General features: G+C 42.3%; 2 protein-coding genes across 2 annotated transcripts; one reads left to right on the top strand and one right to left on the bottom strand.

Moving 5' to 3' along the window:
- On the top strand, positions 1-18905 carry LOC109893843 (N-acylneuraminate cytidylyltransferase-like). Its single transcript, XM_031828227.1, has 8 exons — positions 1-100; positions 1330-1485; positions 9608-9738; positions 10048-10214; positions 11701-11872; positions 14069-14231; positions 15528-15699; positions 18656-18905. The coding sequence occupies exons 1-8, from the start codon at positions 1-3 to the stop codon at positions 18903-18905; spliced, it is 1311 nt and encodes a 436-aa protein (XP_031684087.1).
- nansa (N-acetylneuraminic acid synthase a) lies at positions 18834-25510 on the bottom strand. Its single transcript, XM_020487366.2, has 7 exons — positions 25235-25510; positions 24077-24292; positions 23119-23218; positions 22755-22909; positions 22283-22549; positions 21701-21910; positions 18834-18930 (listed from the first exon to the last, which is right to left on the bottom strand). Exons 1-6 carry the CDS (start codon positions 25364-25366, stop codon positions 21701-21703), a joined length of 1080 nt encoding a protein of 359 aa, XP_020342955.1. The 5' UTR covers positions 25367-25510; the 3' UTR covers positions 18834-18930.
- Between the last annotated feature and the right edge of the window lie 1846 nt (positions 25511-27356).

The following is a 27356-nucleotide window of genomic DNA, read 5'->3' as shown; positions in this document are numbered from 1 at the left end:
ATGGCATGGGGAGCTCAGGTTCACCGCAGGAGCCCAGAGGTGTCCAAAGACTCCTCCAGCTCTCTCGACACTATCCAGGAATTTGCCCGATTAAACCCAGGTAAGGGGTGAATCTCAATTGTAATTTCCTTGATTCCTCATGTCCTCACTCCTTGCCTCCTTCTCAAAATGCATTCGAGGAGGAGATCTGAGAGGAGGAACTGCAAATCTTCTGCTCCAATGTGCCGTGAGAAGGAGACAAGGAGGGAAGTGTGAGGAATCAAGATAATACAATTGTGATTTACTCAATGGCATAGCAACCCCTCACCCTCTTTGATGCTTCACTGTCTTTGTTAGGACTCTTAGGCAGTGCTTTGTTATAGATGCCAGACGTTAATGGAAAATATGCAGAAGAACATATTAGCTAGACTACGGCTCTGGGGCGATATGTATCAAGCATCTCAGAGCAAGAATACTGATCTAGGATCAGATCCAAAGCTGATTGTAAATGTCACGACTTCCGCCGAAGTCGGTCCCTCTCCTTGTTCGGGCGGCGTCACTGGCCTTCAAGCCATCGCCTATCCACTTTTCATTTTCCATTTGTTTTGTCCTTTGTCCTTACACACCTGGTTTCAATCCCCCAATTACTTGTTCATTTACTTAACCCTCTGTTCCACCATGTTTGTTTGTGAGTGATTGTTTATTGTATTGCGGTCCGTTATTTGTGGCCTTGGATTTATTGATGTGTATTGTGATTATAGTTGAGTAAAATTGCATACAATACTCATATCTGCTGTCCTGCGCCTGACTCATCTACACCAGCTACACACAGACGCATTACAGTAAATCTGTAGTCCTCCTCTGCTTCACTTGATACGTACAACCTCCAGGGCCGTAGTGCCTGCTGCAGGTTTTCATTCCTGCCTTTTAATCAGATCCTGAGAACCACTTGCTGGGAAACCAGATGTACGGTCCGACTCTCCACTCTCCAGCCAATCAGTGACCGTTCTTGTCTAGCTAGGTAGAAACAAAACCAGCACGACTGTCATCAATGAAAATGCTCACATTGTGTTGTCTTTTAATTCCATTTCAAATCTAAGCATAATCCCAATCCGAGTAAATTGTTGCATATCAAGTATAAACAGAGTTTCAGTTGCTATTTTATTGATAGTGTGAGAGTGACTATAGACAACCCATGAATAGGAGTTTATCCTAATAATGTGGGACTCACTCCGTAGCTACAAATGTCAACAGTGACCATATAGGTTTATTCATATCTAATATCATATGACTATCTGGTTAAATAATGGATAAATCAAATATCTGCTGTGTTGTGTTGACTTCCTCCAGAGGTGAATGTGATCTGTCACATCCAGGCTACGTCTCCCTGCTTGCACCCCTTCCACCTGAAGGAGGCCCTGGAGTTGATCACCAATCAGGACTTCACGTCTGTCTTTGCCGTGGCCCGACAACACCACTTCCGCTGGCAGGAGGTCAAGAAAGGAGGTATGGGATAGCCATGTGTTATGTTTAGGGCTTTCCAGGGTAGCCTTGTGTTATGTTTAGGGCTTTCCGGGATAGACTTGTGTTATGTTTAGGGCTTTCCTGGGTAGCCTTGTGTTATATTTAGGGCTTTCCGGGATAGACTTGTGTTACGTTTAGGGCTTTCCGGGATAGACTTGTGTTATGTTTAGGGCTTTCCAGGATAGACTTGTGTTATATTTAGGGCTTTCCGGGATAGACTTGTGTTACGTTTAGGGCTTTCCAGGATAGACTTGTGTTATGTTTAGGGCTTTCCAGGATAGACTTGTGTTATGTTTAGGGCTTTCCAGGATAGACTTGTGTTATGTTTAGGGCTTTCCAGGATAAACTTGTGTTATGTTTAGGGCTTTCCAGGATAGACTTGTGTTATGTTTAGGGCTTTCCAGGATAGACTTGTGTTATGTTTAGGGCTTTCCAGGATAGACTTGTGTTATATTTAGGGCTTTCCGGGATAGCCTTGTGTTGTATTCAGGGCTTTCCAGGATAGACTTGTGTTATGTTTAGGGCTTTCCGGGATAGCCTTATGTTATGTTTAGGGTGTTCCGGGATAGCCTTATGTTATGTTTAGGGCTTTCCGGGATAGCCTTGTGTTATGTTTAGGGCTTTCCAGGATAGCCTTGTGTTATGTTTAGGGCCTTACACATAGATTTGTTTTCCCGGACACAGATTAACCCTATTCCTGGATTTAAAAAAAGGTAAATGGAGAATCCATTTAAATTCTTTGTAGTTTAGGATTAGGCTTAATCTGTGCCTGAGGAAAAACTGTCCCTTACTTAATAAATTGTGTCAGGAGTTTGCGCTGGCCACATCAACATAGCCAGGAAAAACTTGAGTAGCCTAGATATGTTGTATTTGAAAACACCTATCCAATATAGCTTGTTGTAAGATGCTAATGCTCAATGATACTGAATTGTTTATATAGGGCCTTTCACAAGCACAATACATGGAAGTCATCCCAGCCACCACCAATCACTGTGTATCACAATAGAGGGATGAGGGGTGTTTAGACAAGTACGTCTTTTTTTCTCTGGACAAGGAAAATCGAATCAAATCAAATGTTATTGGTCACACACATATTTAGTAGACGTTAAACCTTTTAGGGCTAGACTAAAAAAAGTCCCGCTAGCGGGACTACTTCCGGGGCAACTGGAGGGCGCGCAATTCAAATAAATAATCATAAAAATTATGGATATTGAACATTTAGGTACATATAAGTGTCCTATATTGGTTGAAAGTTTAAATTCTTCTTAATCTAACTGCACTGTCCGATTTACAGTAGCTCTTACAGCGAAAACATATTTTTCCACCGGCACAGGTTTCATGAATTCACAAATAGCGATTAAATATTCACTTACTTTTTGAAAATCTTCCTCTGATTTGTCATCAAAAGGGTCCCAGCTATAACATGTAGTGTCGTTTTGTTAGATAAAATCCATCTTTATATCCCAAAAAGTCAGTTTAGTTGGCGCCATCGATTTGAGTAATCCACTCGTTGAACATGTAGAGAAAGGAATCCGAAAATCTACCCCTAAACTTTGTTTCAACAAGTCAAAATACGTTTCTTTTTTCTCCTCAGATACCCTAAAATGTAATCAAACTAAAATATTTATTACGGAAAGAAGTATGTTCAATAGGAAACTGATTTTAGCAGGTGCATCCTGTCTTCATGGCGCACAAACACGAGTTTCCAAGACTGTGTCCCTGTACTAAAACTGATACTTCTTCATCGTTTTTTAAGTTACTAGTCTGAAGCCTTGAACATAGACTGCTGACACCCTGTGGAAACCATAGGAATTATTACCTAATATTGCCATTCAAAGGGTTAGGGTTAGGGATAGCGTTAGGGTTAGATTCTGGTTGGTTTTTCTTTGGATTTTCTCCTACCATATCTATTGTGTTATATTCTTCTACATTATTTTAACATTTCTACAAACTTCAAAGTGTTTACTTTCCAATGGTACCAATTATATGCATATCCTGGCTTCAGCGCCTGAGCCACAGGCAGTTTACTTTGGGCACGTCATTCAGAAGGAAATTGAGAAAAAAGTTGCCTAGCCCCAAAATGCAGGTGTAGCAAAATGCATGTGTTCCAAAGTGAAGTAGTATCTAACGATTCACAATAATACACACAAATCTTAAAGTAAAAGAATGGAATTCAGAAATATATAAATATTAGGGTGAGCAATGGCTGAGTGGCATTCACTAAAATACAGTAGAGTACAGTATATACAGTGAGGGGAAATGTATTTGATCCCATGCCGATTTTGTACGTTTGCCCACTGACAAAGAAATGATCGATCTATAATTTTAACGGTAGGTTTATTTGAACAGTGAGAGACAGAATAACAACAACAAAATCCAGAAAAACGCATTTCAAAAATGTTATAAATTGATTTCCATTTTAATGAGGGAAATAAATGTTTGACCCCTCTGCAAAACATTACTTAGTACTTGGTGGCAAAACCCTTGTTGGCAATCACAGAGGTCAGACGTTTCTTGTAGTTGGCCACCAAGTTTGCACACATCAGGAGGAATTTTGTCCCACTCCTCTTTGCAGATCTTCTCCAAGTCATTAAGGTTTTGAGGCTGATGTTTGGCAACTCAAACCTTCAGCTCCCTCCACAGATTTTCTATGGGATTAAGTTCTGGAGACTGGCTAGGCCACTCCAGGACCTTAATGTGCTTCTTCTTGAGCCACTCCTTTGTTGCCTTGGCCGTGTGTTTTGGGTCATTGTCGTGCTGGAATACCCATCCACGACCCATGTTCAATGCCCTGGCTGAGGGAAGGAAGTTCTCACCCAAGATTTGACGGTACATGGCCCCATCCATCATCCCTTTGATGCGGTGAAGTTGTCCTGTCCCCTTAACAGAAAAACACCCCCAAAGCATAATGTTTCCACCTCCATGTTTGACGGTGGGGATGGTATTCTTGGGGTCATAGGCAGCATTCCTCCTCCTCCAAACACGGCGAGTTGAGAGGATGCCAAAGAGCTCCATTTTGGTCTCATCTGACCACAACACTTTCACTCAGTTGTCCTCTGAATCATTCAGATGTACATTGGCAAACTTCAGACGGGCATATATATGTGCTTTCTTGAGCAGGGGGACCTTGCAGGTGCTGCAGGATTTCAGTCCTTCACGGCATAGTGTGTTACCAATTGTTTTCTTGGTGACTATGGTCCCAGCTGCCTTGAGATCATTGACAAGATCCTCCCGTGTAGTTCTGGGCTGATTCCTCACCGTTCTCATGATCATTGCAACTCCACGAGGTGAGATCTTGCATGGAGCCCCAGGCCGAGGGAGATTGACAGTTCTTTTGTGTTTCTTCCATTTGCGAATAATCGCACCAACTGTTAACACCTTCTCACCAAGCTGCTTGGCGATGGTCTTGTAGCCCATTCCAGCCTTGTGTAGGTCTACAATCTTGTCCCTGACATCCTTGGAGAGCTCTTTGGTCTTGGCCATGGTGGAGAGTTTGGAATCTGATTGATTGATTGCTTCTGTGGACAGGTGTCTTTTATACAGGTAACAAACTGAGATTAGGAGCACTCCCTTTAAGAGTGTGCTCCTAATCTCAGCTCGTTACCTGTATAAAAGAAACCTGGGAGCCTTAAATCTTTCTGATTGAGAGGGGGTCAAATACTTAATTCCCTCATTAAAATTCAAATGAATTTATAACATTTTTGACATGCATTTTTCTGGATTTTGTTGTTGTTATTCTGTCTCTCACTGTTTAAATAAACCTACCATTAAAATTATAGACTGATCATTTCTTTGTCAGTGGGCAAACGTACAAAATCAGCAGGGGATCAAATACTTTTTTCCCTCACTGTACATGTGAAATGAGTAAAACAGTATGTAAACATTATTAAAGTGACCAGTGATGTCATGTCTATGTATATAGGGGAGCAGCCTCTAAGGTGCAGGGTTGAGTAAACGGGTGTTAGACGGCTAGTGATGGCTATTTAACAGTCTGATGGTCTTGAGTTAGAAGCTGTTTTTCAGTCTCTCGCTCCCTGCTTTGATGCACCTGTACTGACCTCTCCTTCTTGGATGATAGTGGGGTGAACAGGCAGTGGCTCGGGTGGTTGTTCTTCTTGATGATCTTTTTGGTCTTCCTGTGACATCGGGTGCTGAGGGTGTCCTGGAGGGCAGGCAGTGTGCCCCCGGTGATGCGTTGGGCAGACCGCACCACCCTCTGGAGAGCCTTACGGTTTTGGGCGGAGCAGTTGCCATACCAGGCGGTGATACAGCCCGACAGGATGCTCTCAATTATACATCTGTAAAAGTTTGTGAGGGTCTTAAGGGCCATGCCGAATTTCTTCAGCCTCCTGAGGTTGAAGAGGCGCGGTTGCGCCTTCTTCACACTGTCTGTGTGGGTCGACCACTTCAGATTGTCAGTGATGTGTACACCAAGAAACTTGAAGCTTTTCACCTTCTCCACTGCGGTCCCGTCAATGTGAACAGGGGCGCGCTCTCCCTGTTGTCTACTGAAGTCCACGATCAGCTTCTTCGTTTTGTTGACGTTGAGGGAGAGGTCATTTTCCTGGCATCACACCGCCAGGGCCCTCACCTCCTCCCTGTAGGCTGTCTCGCCATTGTTGGTAATCAGGCCTGACTGTTGTGTCATCTGCAATAACTGATAAATCCATGATTATCGAAAACTTCAATAAGCATTTCTCAACGGCTGGCCATGCCTTCCGCCTGGCTGCTTCAACCTCGGCCAACAGCTCCGCCCCCCCCGCAGCTCCTTGCCCAAGCCTCTCCAGGTTCTCCTTTAACCAAATCCAGATAGCAGATGTTCTGAAAGAGCTGCAAAACCTGGACCAGTACAAATCAGCTGGGCTTGACAATCTGGACCCTCTATTTCTGAAACTATCTGCCACCATTGTCGCAACCCCTATTACCAGCCTGTTCAACCTCTCTTTCATATCGTCTGAGATCCCCAAGGATTGGAAAGCTGCCGCAGTCATCCCCCTCTTCAAATGGGGAGACACCCTGGACCCAAACTGTTACAGACCTATATCCATCCTGCCCTGCCTATCTAAGGTCTTCGAAAGCCAAGTCAACAAACAGGTCACTGACCATCTCGAATCCCACCGCACCTTCTCCGCTGTGCAATCTGGTTTCTGAGCCGGTCACGGGTGCACCTCAGCCACACTCAAGGTACTCAACGATATCATAACCGCCATCGATAAAAGACAGTACTGTGCAGCCGTCTTCATCGACCTTGCCAAGGCTTTCGACTCTGTCAATCACCATATTCTTATCGGCAGATTCAGGAGCCTCGGTTTTTCGGATGACTGCCTTGCCTGGTTCACCAATTACTTTGCAGACAGAGTTCAGTGCGTCAAATCGGAGGGCATGCTGTCTGGTCCTCTGGCAGTCTCTATGGGGATGCCACAGGGTTCAATTCTCGGGCCGACTCTTTTCTCTGTGTATATCAATGATGTTGCTCTTGCTGCGGGCGATTCCCTGATCCACCTCTACGCAGACGACACCATTCTATATACCTTCGGCCCGTCTTTGGACACTGTGCTATCTAACCTCCAAACAAGCTTCAATGCCATACAACACTCCTTCCGTGGCCTCCAACTGCTCTTAAACGCTAGTAAAACCAAATGCATGCTTTTCAACCGGTCGCTGCCTGCACCCGCATGCCCGACTAGCATCACCACCCTGGATGGTTCCGACCTAGAATATGTGGACGTCTATAAGTACCTAGGTGTCTGGCTAGACTGCAAACTCTCCTTCCAGACTCATATCAAACATCTCCAATCGAAAATCAAATCAAGAGTCGGCTTTCTATTCCGCAACAAAGCCTCCTTCACTCACCCCGCCAAGCTTACCCTAGTAAAACTGACTATCCTACCGATCCTCGACTTCGGCGATGTCATCTACAAAATGGCTTCCAACACTCTACTCAGCAAACTGGATGCAGTCTATCACAGTGCCATCCGTTTCGTCACTAAAGCACCTTATACCACCCACCACTGCGACTTGTATGCTCTAGTCGGCTGGCCCTCGCTACATATTCGTCGCCAGACCCACTGGCTCCAGGTCATCTACAAGTCCATGCTAGGTAAAGCTCCGCCTTATCTCAGCTCACTGGTCACGATGGCAACACCCATCCGTAGCACGCGCTCCAGCAGGTGTATCTCACTGATCATCCCTAAAGCCAACACCTCATTTGGCCGCCTTTCGTTCCAGTACTCTGCTGCCTGTGACTGGAACGAATTGCAAAAATCGCTGAAGTTGGAGACTTTTATCTCCCTCACCAACTTCAAACATCAGCTATCTGAGCGGCTAACCGATCGCTGCAGCTGTACATAGTCTATTGGTAAATAGCCCACCCTTTCTCACCTACCTCATCCCCATACTGTTTTTATTTATTTACTTTTCTGCTCTTTTGCACACCAATATCTCTACCTGTACATGACCATCTGATCATTCATCACTCCAGTGTTAATCTGCAAAATTGTAATTATTTGCCTACCTCCTCATGCCTTTTGCACACATTGTATATAGACTCCCCCTTTGGTTTCTACTGTGTTATTGACTTGTTAATTGTTTACTCCATGTGTAACTCTTTGTTGTCTGCTCACACTGCTATGCTTTATCTTGGCCAGGTCGCAGTTGCAAATGAGAACTTGTTCTCAACTAGCCTACCTGGTTAAATAAAGGTGAAATAAAATAAAATAAAATAAAAAAACGTGGTGATTGAGTTGGAGGCGTGGCCACACAGTCGTGGGTGAACAGGAGTAAAGTAGGGGGCTAATTACACACTCTTGTGGGGCCCCTGTGTTGAGGATCAGGGAAGTGGAGGTGTTGTTTCCTACCTTCACCACCTGGGGAAGGTCAGTCAGGAAGTCCAGGACCTAGTTGCACAGGGCGGGATTCAGACCCAGGGCCTCAAGCTTAATCATAGTATTAAGGCTCTGAGGCTCTGGAGCAACGAACCGCCCTTGCTGTCTCTGCCTGGCCGGTTCCCCTCTTTCCACTGGGATTCTCTGCCTCTAACCCTATTACAGGGGCTGAGTCACTGGCTTGCTGGGGCTCTCTCATGCCGTCCCTGGAGGGGGTGCGTCACCTGAGTGGGTTGATTCACTGTTGTGGTCATCCTGTCTGGGTTGGCGCCCCCCCCCCCCCCCCCCCCCCTTGGGTTGTGCCGTGGCGGAGATCTTTGTGGGCTATACTCAGCCTTGTCTCAGGATGGTAAGTTGGTGGTTGAAGATATCCCTCTAGTGGTGTGGGGGCTGTGCTTGGCAAAGTGGGTGGGGTTATATCCTTCCTGTTTGGCCCTGTCCGGGGGTGTCCTCGGATGGGGCCACAGTGTCTCCTGACCCCTCCTGTCTCAGCCTCCAGTATTTATGCTGCAGTAGTTTATGTGTCGGGGGGCTGGGGTCAGTTTGTTATATCTGGAGTACTTCTCCTGTCCTATTCGGTGTCCTGTGTGAATCTAAGTGTGCGTTCTCTAATTCTCTCTTTCTTTCTCTCTCTCGGAGGACCTGAGCCCTAGGACCATGCCCCAGGACTACCTGACATGATGACTCCTTGCTGTCCCCAGTCCACCTGGCCATGCTGCTGTTCCAGTTTCAACTGACCTGAGCCCTAGGACCATGCCCCAGGACTACCTGACATGATGACTCCTTGCTGTCCCCAGTCTACCTGGCCATGCTGCTGCTCCAGTTTCAACTTCCACCTGACTGTGCTGCTGCTCTAGTTTCAACTGTTCTGCCTTATTATTATTCGACCATGCTGGTCATTTATGAACATTGAACATCTTGACCATGTTCTGTTATAATCTCCACCCGGCACAGCCAGAAGAGGACTGGCCACCCCACATAGCCTGGTTCCTCTCTAGGTTTCTTCCTAGGTATTGGCCTTTCTAGGGAGTTTTTCCTAGCCACCGTGCTTCTCCACCTGCATTGCTTGCTGTTTGGGGTTTTAGGCCGGGTTTCTGTACAGCACTTTGAGATATCAGCTGATGTACGAAGGGCTATATAAATAAATTTGATTTGTTTTGATTTGAACCCTAGTTAGAACCTATTAACTGATATTGATTATTTTGCTCTCTCCTCTTCAGGTAGTGTAGCCACCAAGCCACTGAACCTTGACCCGTCTAACAGGCCCCGGAGACAGGACTGGGATGGAGAGCTGTGTGAGAACGGATCTTTCTACATTCATACCAGAGCGACAATAGAGAAAGGCCTGCAGGTAACTGGCACTATACCCCATCGGGGCCCATAGTCACAAAGTGTTTCAGGATAGGATTGTTGATCTAGGATCAGTTTTCCCTTTTCTATCATTATTAATGAGATTGTATGGGCAGGGAGGACCTGATTCTAGATCAGCACTCCTATCCTGAGATGCTTCATGAACAGTGGTCCTGATGTGCATGTCTGCTGCTGGAGGTGAACCTTGTTTTCCTCAAGTGATCAATAATGTTTAGTCATTCAGTGGATGTGAGCTTGACCAGAGACAAAAGACACACTGAGAAATCGACTTACTGATCTATAATTCTAGATATTCTATTGTCAACTGCCGTTGTTTCAAATGATAATTGAAATCCCCTTTCTCTTGCATTGTCTTTCTCAGGGGGGAAAGTGGGCTTACTATGAGATGCTGCCAGAGTACAGTGTGGATATTGATGTGGATATCGATTGGCCCGTGGCAGAACAGAGAGTACTGAGGTAGTCTGAAGTCACTGACTCAGAGCTCTCTCTCTCTCTCTCTCTCTCTCTCTCTCTCTCTCTCTCTCTCTCTCTCTCTCTCTCTCTCTCTCTCTCTCTCTCTCTCTCTCTCTCTCTCTCTCTCTCTCTCTCTCTCTCTCTCTCTCTCTCTCTCTCTCTCTCTCTCTCTTTACTTGAACAAACTTAATCGGTGTCCCTTCCACAGGACGGTTGAGCTAACGTAGGCTAATGCGATTAGCATAAGGTTGTAAGTAACAAGAACATTTCCCAGTACATAGACATGATATTGATATTGTCAGAAAGCTTCAATTCTTGTTAATCTAACTGCACTGTCCAATTCACAGTAGCTATTACAGTGAAAGAATACCATGTTATTGTTTGAGGACAGTGCACAATTTTGAACATGAAAAGTTATTAATAAACAAATTAGGCACATTTGGGCAGTCATGATACAACATTTTGAACAGAAATGCAATGGTTCATTTGGATCAGTCTAAAACTTTGCACATACACTGCTGCCATCTAGTGGCCAAAACCTACATTTCACCTTGGCTGGAATAATACATTATGGCCTTTCTCTTGCATTTCAAAGATGATGGTACAAAAAAAATACAAAAGAACGGTTGTTTTTTTCTTTGTATTATCTTTTACCAGATCTATTGTGTTATTTTGTCCTACGTTCCTTTCAAATGGTAACAAGAATATGCATATCGTTGCTTCAGGGCCTGAGCTACGGGCAGTTAGATTTGGGTATGTCATTTTAGGCGAAAATTGAAAAAAAGGGCGGATCCTCAACAGGCATCACAATAAACATTGATGTAACACAGAGGAGTCGTTATACAAATGCATTTCCCTGTGTGTTCTGGTACGACAACTGCTTGGCATTCGACCGCAAGGCGCTACGAAGGGTAGTGCGTATGACCCAGTACATCACTAGGTCCGAGCTCCCTGCCATCAAGGAAGTTTATACCAGTCGGGTTCAGAGGAAGGCCCTAAAAATGGTCAAAGACTCCAGCCACCTAAATCCTACATTGTTCTCTCTGCTACTGCACTGCAAGTGGTACCGATACACCAAGTCTGGAAACAACAGGAACCCCAAGCTATAAGACTGCTAAATAGTTAGTTAAATAGTAAACCAATAGCTACTTGGAATATCTGCAATGACCATTTTTGTAATAATCTCTTTTGACTCATCACATGATGTTTATCTAGCCCGTTGTCCTAGTCACTTTATCCTTACCTATATGTACATATCTACCTCAACTACCTCGTATCCCTGCACATTGACTCGGTACTGGTAGCCAAGTTATCATTACTCATTGTGTATGTATTACTTGAGTTCATTTGTACTTTTTTTTCTCTCTCTGCATTGTTGGGAATGGCCCGTAAAAGTGAGCATTTCACCTTTAGTCTACGCCAGTTGTCTACGAAGCATGTGACCAATAAGATTTTTTGATACAATTGTATTTGATTTGTTCCTCTCCAGGTTTGGTTACTTTGGCCTGGACAAGCCTGAGGCGGTGCGTCTGCTGCTGTGTAACGTCTCCGGCTGTCTGACTGACGGCCGCGTCCTCATCTCTGTCTCTGGAGAGGAGATGGTCTCTGTCAACACCAGAGATACCACGGGTATCCGCATGCTGCAGGGAGAGGGCGTGGAGGTACGTCGACTGTAGATATAGAACATATAGAACATATAGGATATACACCAGAGAGGGAAAGGAGATACGGTGCAAAGATAACGTGATGAATACGGATGATGGAAGATCGACGTCGATTCGTCGTTGGAATTTAAAAGATCACATGTGGTAACAGCAAATAGTGACAGACAGGCTTTACTTTAAAAAAGTTTTTTACAGTTGAAAGAGAATCCCAATCATGCGATTACTGCTTCCACAAATACATGTGTTGTCTATGTTGTAATAGGAATTTCCAGGTGAACAAAAAGGAGAGCGTTGGTAAAGTCAATCAAAAATATATCGGTTTTATTACAAGTTGCAACAGGGAGACACCATCCAGCCCAGAAGCAGAGAAAATGTCTAACTGACCTCTTGGAGACGGGGCCTTTCTATCCTAATCAGACAGCACCACATGTTCAGTAAACACCAGCCAGAGAGGCTTGTAGGAAGACAAAACAAAAAGGCAGCGACTGTCAGCTGATACAGAATCACAGTGTTCACAGGATGTCATCAGTACAATACAACAGTGAATAATCAGTGTGTCCTTGTACAACCAGTCTGGCGTCAACCACTATCAACAGATATGAGAATAATCCATAATATTCACTATCAAGTCTAGTGACCATCAACCTGCACCTTGAGTGTCACAAACAGAACATATTGTGTATTACAGGAACTAAAACTATGCTAAACATTGTGTTGATCACTCCAAACTAAAGATGAACTTTAGTCATCTTAAATTTCCCAATTACATATGAAGAAGAGGAGACAATTCATTGTTTTGATAGTGAAGTTACAGGTCATTCATACTCAACAGGGGCGGCAGGTAGCCTAGTGGTTAACCGAAAGGTTGCTGGATCGAATCCCCGAGCTGACAAGGTAAAAATGTGGTGCTGACTGCAGTCTGTACTGACTTGCCTAGTTAAATAAATACAAAATAGGCGGACTGTGATCTGGACCCAGAACGGGGTCAGTACAGACTGCGGGTTCTGACCGACTTTTTAAAATAATAATTATATGAATATAAATACAGTTTGGGGGGACATTTTGTCAGGATTTGACTCATGCTATGATCTGAACACACATAAGACATGGAACATGTGTAGAATTGCAGGCAAAGAGTTTTAAAACGGCACATTTTTCTCTCTGCCAACAGGAGGGGCGCGAACAGTTTGGGGTTGCGAGGTAGAGGTTTGTTAATATGCTGATAAATGACAATATCCATCCGAACCTTTGCCATCTCGGAAATTTGTGTGACCGGACCTTCTGAAATAGTATTAGAATATAATGACTCTATTTTTCCAGAAGACACTTCAGTTGTGGCAAGTCAGATAAGATAAAGATATATAGTAAACAAAAAATGGCAACATTCACACGACAGATACAAATTCTTACAAGATATATATACACTTTGTGTACAAAACATGAAGAATACCTGCTCTTTCCATGACAAACTCACTGGGTGAAATATGATCCCTTATTGATGTCACTTGTTAAATCCACTTCATTCAGTGTAGATGAATGGGAGGAGACAGGTTAAAGAAGCTGTCATGTGTGTCATGTTTCAGGAGGAGACCCAGATGCAGACAGTGTCGAAGTAACACCGTTTATTACTAGAACAGGGGGCAGGCAAAACGACAGGTCAAGGGCAGGCAGAGGTCAGTAATCCAGATCAGAGTCTTAAAAGGGTACAGAACGGCAGGCAGTCTCGGGGTCAGGCAGAGGTCAGTAATCCAGATCAGAGTCTAAAAAGGTACAGAAGGCAGGCAGTCTCGGGGTCAGGCAGAGGTCAATAATCAATTTTTTCAGTTTTACAGCAAATTTCCTTCAATTCTACACATTTTGCAATAGGGTGGAGGCAAATGTTTGCCGTTTTTAATGATAACTGATGACCCATCGGCCCACCCCGGTCTGTAGTTGGATCATGCTCACCACAAGTTTAGAAAGCTGGCTGCTAGACTAACTTAACGATCTTTAAAATGACTGACTTGGGCTAATTGAGTGACTGCTGATGCACAACCAAATTTTGAAATTGTACCTTGTGTATTCTATTATTCTAACTCTCAACAGGAAGTTGAGACCCCGAGTCCCCCTCCCCCACCCTAAAAAAAAGCACAAATCAGAGCTTGCATAGAACACTTAGACAATAAATCAAGTGTTTTATGCTGTCTCCTCCAGGTGATCCTGATCTCGTCCAGTGAGGACCTGACCAAGGCCTTGGCTGACAAGCTGTCCCAGAGAACGGGCTGCGAGGTCAGACAGCTGGGCAAGGACATTAAGAGCGAGGCCAAAGCCATGATGGACGACAGGGATCTGGGCTGGAAGGAAGTAGCCTATATGGGTAAACTCACTATTCTTTTCACTTAACTGACTACTACTACTAATATTACTATTACATTTACTTGTTTTGTGATCATTTGTAAAGTGGCTCTCTATTTGCCTTCTGCATGTAGGTTAGGCTACCACTGCAGAAAACTACTGGCATTGTTCTGAGTTCATGTCACTGTCAGTCAATTGATATTTATGGGCAATGTGAGAAGGGTGATGTCAGCTGTCAAGTCCTGGAGAAATTGAGATTCAATTTAAAATGAATCAATTTCTATACTGAACAGAAATATAAACCTAACATGTAAAGTGTTGGTCCCATGAAACATGAGCTGAAATAAAAGATCCCAGATATTTTCCATATGTACAAAATGTTTATTTCTCTAAAATGTTGTGCATAAATTTGTTTACATCCCTGTTAGTGAGCATTTCTCCTTTGCCAATATAGTCCATCCACCTGACATGTGTGGCATATCAAGAACCTGATTTAAACAGCATGATTGTTACACAGGTACACCTTGTCCTGGGGATAATAAAAGGCCACTCTATGTGCCGTTTTGTAACAAGTTTTCTCAGGTTTTGTGGGAGCGTGCAATTGGCATGCTGACTGCAGGAATGTCCACCAGAGCTGTTGCCAGAGAATTGAATGTTCATTTCTCTACCATAAGCCATCTCATCTAGCACATCCAACCGTCCTCACAACCGCAGACTACGTGTAACCACGCCAGGCCAAGACCTCCACATCCAGCTTCTTCACCTTCGGGATTATCTAAGAACAGCCTCCCGGACAGCTGATGAAACTGTGGGTTTGCACAACCAAATAATATTTGCACAAATTGTCAGAAACCGTCTCAGGGAAGCTTATCTGCTTGCTCGTCATCCTCACCAGGGTCTTTACCTGACTGCGGTTTGGTGCCGTAACCGACTTCAGTGGGCAAATGCTCACCTTCAATGTCCACTGGAACGCTGGAGAAGCGTGCTCTTCACGGACAAATCTCTGTCTTTATTTCAATTGACTGATTGCCTTATATGAACTGTAGCCTCAATTGTTGCATGTTGCGTTTATTTTTTGTTCAGTGTATGATTTTAGTAATTCATTTGAAAGATTTCCCTAAACCCAAAATTGGAAACTATTCATAATTTTTTAAAATTCTCTATGATTTCCTTAAATCATGTAATGTCTTTGCATATTTTATACATGTTGTGTTTTTGCAACATACTAATCATCCTATGAATACTTCCAGAACCACCTTATGGACACTTTAATAGATAAACAAACTCATCTCACCCCTCCATTCCATCCCTCCTACAGGTAACGATGCACCAGATGTTGACTGTCTGAACCTGGCTGGGCTGAGTGCAGTACCCCGGGATGCTCCAGTGGTGGCAATCAATGCTGCTAAATATTCCTGCCACAATGTTGCAGGCCTCGGGGCTGTGAGGGAGTTTTCGGAACTCATCCTGCTGCTCAAGAAGAAGGCCAAGTCTCAGATGGAACAGGACCGCATCCACAGAGATACATTCTAAACTCTAGAATGTGTTCTAAAGTCACAGAGATACATTCTAAACTCTAGAATGTGTTCTAAAGTCACAGAGATACATTCTAAAATCTAGAATGTGTTCTAAATTCACAGATATACATTCTAAACTCCAGAATGGGTTCTAAAGTCACAGAGATACATTCTAAACTCCAGAATGTGTTCTAAAGTCACAGACATGCATTCTAAACTCTAGAATGTGCTCGAACTCTAATCTGGCTCAGATATGTTCTAAACAAAGAGTTGCTTTCTTGAAGCCTGAGTGACAGTCTGTTTTTACTCGCTTGCCAGCTCCTTGTCATTCCAAACATATTTGGCATTACAATTCCAAAAAGAGTTAACTAGAGAGCAGAAACAGACGGGCACTCAGGCTATTTTATTCTAGACTATCAGACGAATCTAAACTCGTGCCTGTGCTAAAGATTAGGCTAAATGACCTTGAAGCTTATTGACAATCCTCAATACTTTCTCTGGAGCATTTACTCACTTTCAGGCACGTAGCTCAGGCTGAGGTGTTTTTTACAGGTTGTCAGATCAAGGTAGTTTTAGTTTTACAGGTAGTGTTGACAAATACAGTCAGTGTGTGTATAGATATATATTAGTATATACACTGCATGCACAATTTAGGCAAGTGAGTATTCTGATATTATTTCAATGCACATTTTCCAACTCACAAACTATATAAACTTGAATGCTTATTGGAGTTAATCATATTTGTGTAATGAGGGAGGATGTGGCAAAAGTGAATAACACCTTATAAACTCAGCAACAAAAAAAAAGGACCGTCCTCACTGTCAACTGCGTTTATTTTCAGCAAACTTAACATGTGTAAATATTTGTATGAACATAACAAGATTCAACAACTGAGACAAACTGAACATATTCCACAGACATGACTAACAGAAATGGAATAATGTGTCCCTGAATAAAGTGTGTGGGGGGGGGGGTGAAAATCAAAAGTAATAGTCAGTATCTGGTGTGGCCACCAGCTGCATTAAGTACTGCAGTGCATCTCCTCCTCATGGACTGCACCAGATTTGCCAGTTCTTGCTGTGAGATGTTACCCAACTCTTCAACGAAGGCACCTGCAAGTTCAGTCTGAGCACTGATGGAGGGATTGTGGGTTCCTGGTGTAACTCAGGCAGTTGTTGTTGCCATCCTGTAGCTGTCCCGCAGGTGTGATGCTCGGATGAACCCATCCTGTGCAGGTGTTGTTACACGAGGTCTGCCACTGCGAGGACGATTAGCTGTCTGTCCTGTCTCCCTGTAACGCTGTCTTAGGCGTCTCACAATACGGACATTGCAATTTATTGCCCGGGCCACATCTGCAGTCCCCGTGCCTCCTTGCAGTATGCCTAAGGCACCCTTTACAATGTTTAAACCCTTACAATGAAGATATGTGAAGTTATTTTGATTGTTACAAATTATCTTTGAAAGACAGGGTCCTGAAAAAAGGACCCTGTAGGCGATTTTGATTGTTTTTCTCACCACTTTTTAATTTTGTCTTAATGTTTTTTTGAACGTAGTAGGACAATGATTTGAGTTGCTTTGAGATTCTTGTTGGCTTGGTTGTTAACTTCCGTAGTGTATTTTGCTTGCAATTTGTTTGTGAAATGCTGTATGATGTACTCATAAATGAAAAGAAAACAAAATAATTGTAATTTGGCATGGTGTCATATGCATTCATTTTTATAAAGCTGCACCATTTTCTCTCCACCCCATTGCAAAATATAAAGAACTGTGGGAAATGTACATTCTCTCTCAACCGGCAAGAGCGGGGGGCACTAAAAAGTTTTGCCACCACCAACAAAATCTCGTCTAGGACCCCCAAAAGGCTAGAGCCGGCCCTGCATGTATTACAGTTAGTGGTTAACCAGAGACTGGTACCCAGATTATATTGAGATTTTAGGTCAGTTGCCTACCCACAATATACCATAATGTCAAATTGTAATTATGTTTTAAGAAATACTTACAAATTCAGTACAAACAAAAAGCTAGAGTTTTTTGGGTGGGCTATTAACATGTGCTGAAAACAAAGAGTTATGTTCGGCAAAATCCAAAACATCCCTGAGTACCACTCTTCATATTTCCAAGCATGATGGTGACTGCATCATGTATGTGTATGCTTGTCATCGGCAAGGACTAGGGAGTTTTTTGGGGATGAAATGGAAAAAAAAAGAGAGCTAACAGGCAAAATCCTAGAAGAAAACCTGTTTCTCTGCTTTCCAACAGACACTGGGAGACAAATTCACCTTTCAGCAGAATACACTAGAGTTGATTACCAAAATGACATTGAATGTTCTGAGTAGCCTAGTTAAAGTTAGCTTAAATTATCTAGAAAATATATGGCAAGATGTGAAAATGGCTATCTAGCAATGATCAACAATCAAGTTGACAGAGCATGAAGAATTTTCTTAAAGAATAAAGTGCAAATATTGTACAATTCAGGTCTGCAAAGCTCTTAAGGTGATTTACCTAGAAAGAATCACAGCTGTAATCACTGCCAAATGTAACCTGAACATCTAACTTGACTCAGGGGGTTGAAAACTTACGCAATCAAGTTAAGTGTTTTCTTATAATACATTTTATTTTTTATTTTTTACAAACGTTAAGAATTTTTCTTCCACTTTGACATGAGATTATTGTGTAATTCGTTGACAAAAAATGACAATCAATTTTAATCCCACCTTTGTAACAACAAAATGTGGGAAAAGTCCAGCGGTGTGAATATTTTCTGACGGCAGTATATATTATATTACATCCTACAGTGACTCACCGTCTGTCCTTCAAGTCTAACTCCTGGCTTCTCACTCTGTCTTTCTAAGCAAACTTCACTTAAACACCATATAGTCCACTCTAGACAGTACATGTGATTCCTCTGTTTCTCCGTCTACCCTTGCAGCCTGCCGTTCCCTTGGCTCATCTACGGCCTGGTCAATGACTTCAAGGCGGTGCAGGTGAGCAGCAACGGCCTGTTCTGCGCCATCGTGCTCCTCTTCCTCATGTTGCTCTTCGTCATCATCTCCATCGCCTCCTGCAAGTGGAAGATGAGCAAGGTGCTGGGAGGCCTCATGTTTTTACTCTACATCTTCTTCCTGGTAACCAGCGTCATGCTGGAAGACAAGATCATCATGTGTCCCATCTCCATCTGAAAGGCCCCTCTTCAACCCCAACCTCCTGGAAACACAAACACACCTTCTCTCTCACACACACATACAGTACACACGATCACTTGATCCTCCCGTTGTCAATGGGGGCTTCCATTGGGAGGAGCAGTAGAAAACTAGCCTGACTTGATTGATTTCAAATGCCCGAGCACAAATCAGTAGATTATAAATCGTTAATTTTGAGCAGGGCAGACGGACCTGTCGATGATTGATTGATTCATGACGCTACTGCCCAATGGGATAGGTTTCTCTCCACATCACATGACCATATCCAAGAGCTTCATTGGTTTAAATCCGTTGTTGACTGAAAGACCTGTAGGTTTTCAATCCAACCCCAGTTGTAACTAACCCGATTCAGTTAATCAGCCAACTAATTATTAGAATCAGTTGTGCTTGGCTATAGTTGGAGCGAAAACCTACAGGACAGTAGCTCACTTGGAAAAGGTTTGGAGAATCCTGACTATAGTAGTCTAATTACATCACAACAAGTAAGTCATTTTCTTATAACTTTATGACATGCCCAATTTTGCCCTACTTGTACCATAATAGTGATTTGTTATATTATCACATCCTAGTGGGCTGGTTAAAAATGTATTTTCTAACAGTTTTGCGGTGTTAACGTCTTTTGAACCAGTTTTGCTCACTGGGATATACAGCGCCTGTGGAAAGTATTCAGACCCCTTGAATTTTTCCACTGTTAGGTTACAGCCTTATTCTAAAATTGATTGATGAGGAGAAAAAACAAAATCCACACATTATCTCATAATGACAAAGCAAAAACAGGTTTTTAGAAATTTGAATATTTAGTCAAAATAAAACATTTACATAAGTATTCAGAGCCTTTACATTGTTGAAGCACCTTTTGCAGCATCGAGTCGCCTTGGGCATGACGTGTCAAGCTTGGCACACCTGTATTAGGGGAGTTTCTCCCATTCTGCTCTGCAGAGCCTCTCAATCTCTGTCAGGTTGCTGCACAGCTATTTTCAGGTCTCTCCAGAGATGTTCGATCGTGTTCAGTCCAGGCTCTGGCTGGGCCACTCAAGGACATTCAGAAACTTGTTCCGAAGCCACTCCTGCGTTGTCTTGGCTATGTGCCTAGGGTTGTTGTCCCCAGTCTTAGGTCCTGAGCGCTCTGGAGCAGGTCATCATCAAGGTTCTCTCTGTACTTCGCTCCGTTCATCTTTCCCTCGGTCCTGACTAGTCTCCCAGTCCCTGCCTCTTAAAAACATACCCACAGCATAATGCTGCCACTGCCATACTTCACCGTAGGGGTGGTGCCGGGTTTCTATTGGATGTGGCACTTGGCATTCAGGCCAAATAGTTCAATCTTGGTTGCATCAGACCAGAGAATCTTGTTTCTCATGGTCGACAAGTCTTTAGGTGCCTTTTGGCAAACTCCTAGCGGGCTGTCATGTGCCTTTTACTGAGGAGTGGCTTCTGTCTGGTCACTACCACAAAGGCCTGATTTGTGGAGTGCTGCAGAGATGGTTGTCCTTCTGGAAGGTTCTCCCATCTCCACAGAGGAACTCTGGAGCTCTGTCAGAGTGACCATCGTAATCTTGGTCATCTCCCTGACCAAGACCCTTCTCCCCCGATTGCTCAGTTTGGCCGGGTGGCCAGCTCCAGGAAGAGTCTTGGTGGTTCTAAACTTCTTCAATTTAGGAATGAGGCTGTGTTCTTAGGGACCTTCAATGCCACATAATTCTCCCCCAGATCTGTGCCTCGACATAATCCTGTCTCGGAACTCTACGGACAATTCCTTCGACCTCATGGCTTGCTCTGACATACACTGTCAACTGTGGGACCTTATATAGACAGTTGTGTGCCTTTCCAAATCATGTAAAATCAATTGAATTTACCACAGGTGGACTCCAATCAAGTAGTATAAACATCAAGGATAATCAATGGAAACAGGATGCACCTGAGCTCATTTTCAAGTCTCATAGCGAAGGTCTAAATACTTGTGTAAATAAGGTATGTTTTTAATTAATACATTTGCAAAGTATAATTCATTGATCTTTCGTTTTCAAATAGATTCCTGGTAAATCTGGTTGAGAGAATGCCAAGAGTGCGCAAAGCTGTCAAGGCAAAGGGTAGCTACTTTAAAGAATCTCAAATATATTTTGATTTGTTTATAACTTTTTGTTAGTACATTATTTTATAGTTTTGATGTCTTCACTATTATTCTACAACGTAGAAAACAGTAAAAATAAAGAAAAACCCTGGAATGAGAATGAGTGTCAAACTTGACTGGTACTGTACATACGGTATGTTTTCACTTTTGACACTCATTTGTACCAAAATTTTATCAGAAAATAATATAATTGCAATCAAGGAGTGTGATTTCGGATGAAAAAGGTAAAGATGACAATCATTAGTGTTTGGCATTTTGTATTTGACATTTTTGTAGTGGAATCAATTGTGCAATTTAACAAAAATGGCCATTTCATTTATACATGAACAGTTAAACATTGAATTAGAATGTAATCATTTCAGCCACTACTAAACATAGTTTGTATTTTCTCTTCTTAACTAGGCACTTGTAGTCAAGTCTGAATCATTGAATGTTTGTTTCCATCAAGTAAAAAAAACATGAAACCAGAAAAATAAAACATGTCCCCGAAACTGAGATTTCTAGGCCTCTAAATAATATCTATATTATCGATGTTTCCACAATCACCTTTTCACTTTTCTCAGCCTGTAAAAGTGCATTGTGTTGTTTGGCATTGTTGAGGTATTACAATGGTTACAGTAGGCTATTACCAGGGTGATTACTCAACTCAGCACTTGATCTTCTTGCCGTAGCTTTCGACCACGTCTGGGGTGATACTCTCGTCCTCCTCCACGTCCTCTGTGACGGACTTGCCCACCAGCTGGTAGATGTCTTCGGGGGGAACGCCCTTCGGCTCGCCCACCTTCACCCCCAGCATGTCCATACTCAGCACCGTGCCTTTGGGGATCGCCACCTTGGCCACCACTGATTTCCCCAGCTGGAAGAGGACACAATGAATATATTAAAAGAAGTTCTGACACCCTTTCCTGTTTGAAGCAACATTATTGGGCCCAGTACTTGGGTATAACAACAAACCAAGAAACCCTAAAAATCAAAGATCATATAGCCTATAGGGTACAGAGTTTTTCCAGGTCAGATGACAAGATTAGGAAAAAAAAACTCCTAGCCCTAACACACACCCACCCACCCACCCCTGAATTGGAATAAATGCTAAATAATGTTTGTAAAAATAAATACCCCATTGTCTTGCATCAGATTGCCATTAATCATTGCAGTTGGTCGTCAGGCTGTGTGGTAAGAATAACATAATCTGTTGGAATACAATGAAAAGTGCCCATCCAGGAAGTACCTTATCGTGGCATGGCTCCTCACAGGGAAGCATCTGCTTGATGCTCGTCCCCAGAGACCTCTCCACCAATCGGATGGCTTTCACCAGCTCTGTCAGCTCAGAGGGCTCCAGAGAAGCTTCGTGGTCACTTCCCTTCCAGCTCTTGTCCAGGGTCACATGACGCTCAATGACCTTTGCCCCCAGCGCCACTGCTGCCACGGAGATGTGGACCCCAGACTCGTGACCGGAATATCCGATGGGAATATCAGGGAATTCCTTCTGGTATTCCTATGAACAAGATTATGGGTCATTTTCCTGCCTCGAAACATGTATTCTCTCTGGATTTAGCCTTAACCACAGACTAGCACTAATGGTCCATTGATTTATAACATAAATAAGATGCACCGTGTGTTTAGGGGTGACAAGGTTGACAGCCAACTTTCTGATCTTGCCTGAAACAACTCCTTCGTTCAAACCAATGAAAAAGTCTTACTGCGATGACACGCAGGTTGACATCTTCAGCCTCCAATGGGTAGGCACTGGTGCACTGCAGGATGCAGAAGTTCTGATTGTGTTTCTTGACTGTCTGATAGACCCGTCTCATTGTCTCCATCGACTGCATCCCACTGGATATCACCATGGGGCGACCTAGCATTAAACCAAAGAGATTTGAGATTCATTTCACCAACAAACAAAAAAACGCTTTGCTTTATCCTCAATATTCAATTTTTTTTACTACACTTTCAGGGGTATAAAGTAGACCAAATAATCAAACTACCTCAGAAGCAAAAATGTTCATTTTTACATTTAGCAGCCAAAGACAAATATCTATCATACTGTAAACTTTAATCACTGACCTTTTTTAGCAGTCTTTTCCAGATAGGGAAAGTTGTTGGTGTCCCCTGAACCGACTTTGAAGAAAGGCACATCAAGCTCATGTAGAAACTCCACAGCCATCTAACAGGAGATACAACAAATAACAAACAAATAACTAATACAGTTTTAAGATGCATTATACAGGCCCATTCAATATAGGACCACAGGAGTCAATAGACCCCAAAAAGGCCTAGCAGTCAAACAGGGAAATGGTTCCAATTGTTTTTCCCACATTCATTTTTCCCCATAGGGGATTTCAGTAACACTTAAAATAAGGGATGAGTTTCATGTAGGATTAACCTGGTGTGCCGTTTAGATAACTGTGTAAATCTCTCTAGGACAAGGTGACCTATCAATATATTTGCCTGTATTTACCCCACAAAAATGAAATGCTAATTAGCAGCTAATGTGGCTATCATAAAGAACTACAAATGCCATGATGACATGAGTCGAGGCAAAGATAAGAATCTCTGGATTAATTTACTAATGTTAGCTAAATGTACCAGTGAATAAATTGGCTACACTTCTTTAAAAATGTACAATCCTGTGAACTGTCTTGTGCAAGTTTTAAATTGACAATATCTGTCAGCAAAGGTGTCAGTTGGAGACGAAGTTCAGGAGTGCAAGGATTTGTCGTTTTGCATGATGTCTACTTTGATGCTAATTAGCATTTTTGAATCTGAGCGTAAATAGAGCTGAATATGTTAATAAAAGTCACCCTGTCAGATTGAGATTTACATGGTTATCAAAACATCATGCCTGGGTAAAGATACAGGAAACACAGCCCTTATTTTAGGCGTTTCTAAAATTCCCTATGGGAAAAAATGTATTGTGAAACAATTGGAACCATTTCCCTATTTGACTGCTAGATTTTATGGGTATTATGACACCTCCACTATGGGGCTCTATGGGCCTATTCCACATCAACATCATTCTTACCTCATCCATTCCTGAAGCAGTAAAGAAAATTCCAACCTCCTTTGCATAATTCTGCAGCTCTACGTATTGTGTATGACTGAACTCAAGGTGGCGCTTGTGCTCTCCGTACGTCTTGCCCCAGGATTGTTTGGAGGTGTAGGGACGCTCCAGAGCACGCTTGTTGAACTTGTACTCAAGTTCACTCTTCTGAAACTTGGCGCAGTCTGCCCCACAGTCCTGTGAATTGATTTCCAATATGAGTAGGGTCACATAGTTGTAAAATGTGATACCAATGACGATGAGAAGGGAACCTTGTTTCAAATCTTATCTCATTGATTGAGACAGGTGGGTCCACACCCCAAAGTGCCACATGCCATGATGACACTCACCTGTCTCGAACAATGAGAGAAGATTTGAAATAGACAAGATGGCGACAAAGACATTGTTGGATTACTCATGTAGCAAAACATTAAAACACAAACGCATCACCTGCAACTGGACACTGACATTTTAGAAGATAGATGTTTGGCTGAATCAAAAACAAAGATAGTATTGCCAAGTTAAGGTTGGTTGAAATGTCACTGTGCTACACCAAACAGTACCTAACCTGTAACTCAGGCAAGAAAGGCATTTCACTGTACTTGTGCACGTGAATTAAAAAGCTTAAACTTGACTTGAATGGATACCAAAAATCTTTGGTTAGATCACATTATAAGGTAAATCTGTAGCTTACACAACCACTGCCTTTTCATTAAACAGTCAAATGGTGTGATAATTGTATGTATATGAGGTTGGGTATGTTGTGCCACATCTCTGGCTCTGGTAGGAAATCCGTATCCACCAATATCAATCCTTACTAAATTGACCAATATATGCCCATGGTCTCATAAATACAGCCCCAGCAAGCAACAGAGCAGTTAGTAGCAGAGCTCCTGTCATTTTACAGTCCTGAGGGCACTGGAATCGATCATTTCCTCATTGGCACAGTAGCAGCAGGGCAGTAGTTAGACAAGAAGCAGCGTCATTCAAAGAGACTGGACTGTCAATTGAAACTGCCAAATTGGTCAAATGCATTTATACTAAAGTAGCTGCTAGTTTACTAGCAAGTAAGTCAGTACCATGGTCCCAAATACAGCAGCTGGGCTAAGAAAACGGATTAAAACATGCTACTAATGTTACCTTGGCCATCTTGATCATTTTCTTGGCAATTTCGATATCTCCCTGGTGGTTCTGTCCAATTTCTGCAATAATGAAACAGGGGTTAGAACCCCCAATCATCCTGCCAGGACAAAGCTCGAATTTCAGAGGCATTTTGGAAATGTGATAAATCCGGTTTCGTAAAAATGTTGTGGCGATCAAATGTTCGCTTGCTCTGAGCCAGTGGTACAGAGACGGTCAGGTGCGGGTTCTCGAGGAAAAAGTCGAGCTAATTTCCACGTTGCACATCCGGAATCCACGTGGTTTCCTCTCCACTCATGTTTCAAAATAAAGGTTCTCCATTCACTCACAGGTCATTTCAGGATTCCCAAGAGTCAAAATGTGAGACACTGTAATGAGTAATATTTTATTATTATTATAGGAGCAGTCAATCATTATCTGTATACATTGTATTTTACTTTTTAACACCAAATTCTATTTCACATCCTCTGATATAGAAAAGTAAACATCCACCACATGTATATAAATACATGTACCTTATATAGACAGTCAAGTCTACTATATTCGGATCTAATCTGTTTGTTTTAACATATAAAAAAACGTTAACTTGATTCTGACTATACATCGCCCAGTGCCATGTTCAGTAGCCAAACGTTGCAGATAGAAATGCAATGAATAGAGCCGACGTGATTCCTAACATGCAAACCAGGCATTAAAACGTAAAGTGATGGGCCAGGTGATATGTTTGGCTAGCTCAATCTTGATGTGACTTGGATTTAAAAGAATAATAGCCTAGACTGGTGCAATAAATATGGTGGAAGGAAACTTTCTTGCCCATGTTTACACCAATCCAAAGCTTTTTTTAAAAACTTTAGTCGTACATGTAAGAAGAATCAAGTAGACTACCTTTACTTAAGTGAAAGACAGAGAGGGGGGTGGGACGGGACAAATTAAGTCAAGGCACATTTTATGCTTATGCAATATTGTAGAATTTTGAAACTGAAAAAAACATTTTTGGATGACAGCCAGGTGTATTTTGTTACACCGAAATTAACATCTGTTTTTAGAGGAATGAGGATGAACAGTCCGCCACACAAACCTTTTTAAAATTGTGCACAATCAACGCTTGTAATGAGGTGTACATTTTATGTAACTAATAACATTTTCAGCCAGAGTTTATTAAGGTTAAACATAAGATTCACTAACACCTTAAAATAAGGTTAATAAAAAACAGCTGCACCAAAAGCAACAAAAAAAATCCACATTTAACATGTTATGTTTATGTAATATTGTAGAATTTTGCATCTGAAAAACATATTGAGTGACAGCCAGCAGTATTTTGATTGTTGACAGAAATGAACATCCGTTTTTTTAATGATGCAGGTCAACAATCCAAATGATGCAGGTCAACAATCCACCACACAATTTTTTTTAAATTGCCAACAATTAACAATTGTTAGGTAGTGTTGAATACTCCTGGCTTCTTGCATAGTCTTTAGACGTGACAGACTCGATTAATAAATTAAACAGTGCTTCTTCTCTCTTTTTAAACTAATTTGAATGAGGTTGCCAAGTTTCTGCTACTGGTTGACGTGGAGCTAGTAATAGCTGGAAGCTGTCTCACCTTGACTTCATCTTGATTTTATTTAATCTCTGTTCCACACTGGCTGCCATCTTCTGACACTACAATACATTTCCTTTTGTCCTTTCCAGTAATGTACTCTAAATAATCTCATATGGGGTTTTGCCTTTCTTCACTGATAACTAGTGATGCTCAAGCTAGGCCTATTTGAAACATCGCCATCTACTAGAAGCATTTAAACCGCCGGAAGCTTGAAAACCAATGACGTATATATACCCTGGATTGCTATTGGTACTCCCTTGTTGGAGAAGTCCTCCATAGGAATGAATGTAATTCTACAGTATTTCAATTAAATATTTAAAGGAAAAAATGACATGTATTTAAGTATGTTTTGTTGTTGTAGTGGGCACAGTAAAAGTAGTACTCTCTCTAAAAAAAAGACTAAGAAATGTTTCGTATATTTTTTCATTTTTTATGTTTAGCTCACATAATATAATTTCAAAGTATGCTTTAAGGTGTCTAATATAATACACTTGTCAAAAACTAATGTAGACATTTAAA

Source organism: Oncorhynchus kisutch, linkage group LG7, assembly GCF_002021735.2.
Source record: "Oncorhynchus kisutch isolate 150728-3 linkage group LG7, Okis_V2, whole genome shotgun sequence".
Taxonomy (NCBI): Eukaryota; Metazoa; Chordata; class Actinopteri; order Salmoniformes; family Salmonidae; genus Oncorhynchus; species Oncorhynchus kisutch.
The sequence above is the reverse complement of the archived record's forward strand: the minus strand, read 5'-3'. Positions and strand labels throughout refer to the sequence as shown.

What these genes read in the sequence shown, in the direction of transcription:
- nansa (XM_020487366.2), bottom strand. Translation starts at nt 25,366, where the DNA reads ATGCCTCTGAAATTCGAGCTTTGTCCTGGCAGGATGATTGGGGGTTCT. An exon ending in AAATGATCAAGATGGCCAAG is followed by an intron (nt 24,293 to 25,234) that starts GTAACATTAGTA and finishes ATCAATTCACAG; the next exon opens with GACTGTGGGGCAGACTGCGC. An exon ending in TCAACCTGCGTGTCATCGCA is followed by an intron (nt 22,550 to 22,754) that starts GTAAGACTTTTT and finishes TCTTGTTCATAG; the next exon opens with GAATACCAGAAGGAATTCCC.
- LOC109893843 (XM_031828227.1), top strand. Translation starts at nt 1, where the DNA reads ATGGCATGGGGAGCTCAGGTTCACCGCAGGAGCCCAGAGGTGTCCAAA. An exon ending in GCAGGAGGTCAAGAAAGGAG is followed by an intron (nt 1,486 to 9,607) that starts GTATGGGATAGC and finishes TCTCCTCTTCAG; the next exon opens with GTAGTGTAGCCACCAAGCCA. An exon ending in GAAGGAAGTAGCCTATATGG is followed by an intron (nt 14,232 to 15,527) that starts GTAAACTCACTA and finishes TCCCTCCTACAG; the next exon opens with GTAACGATGCACCAGATGTT.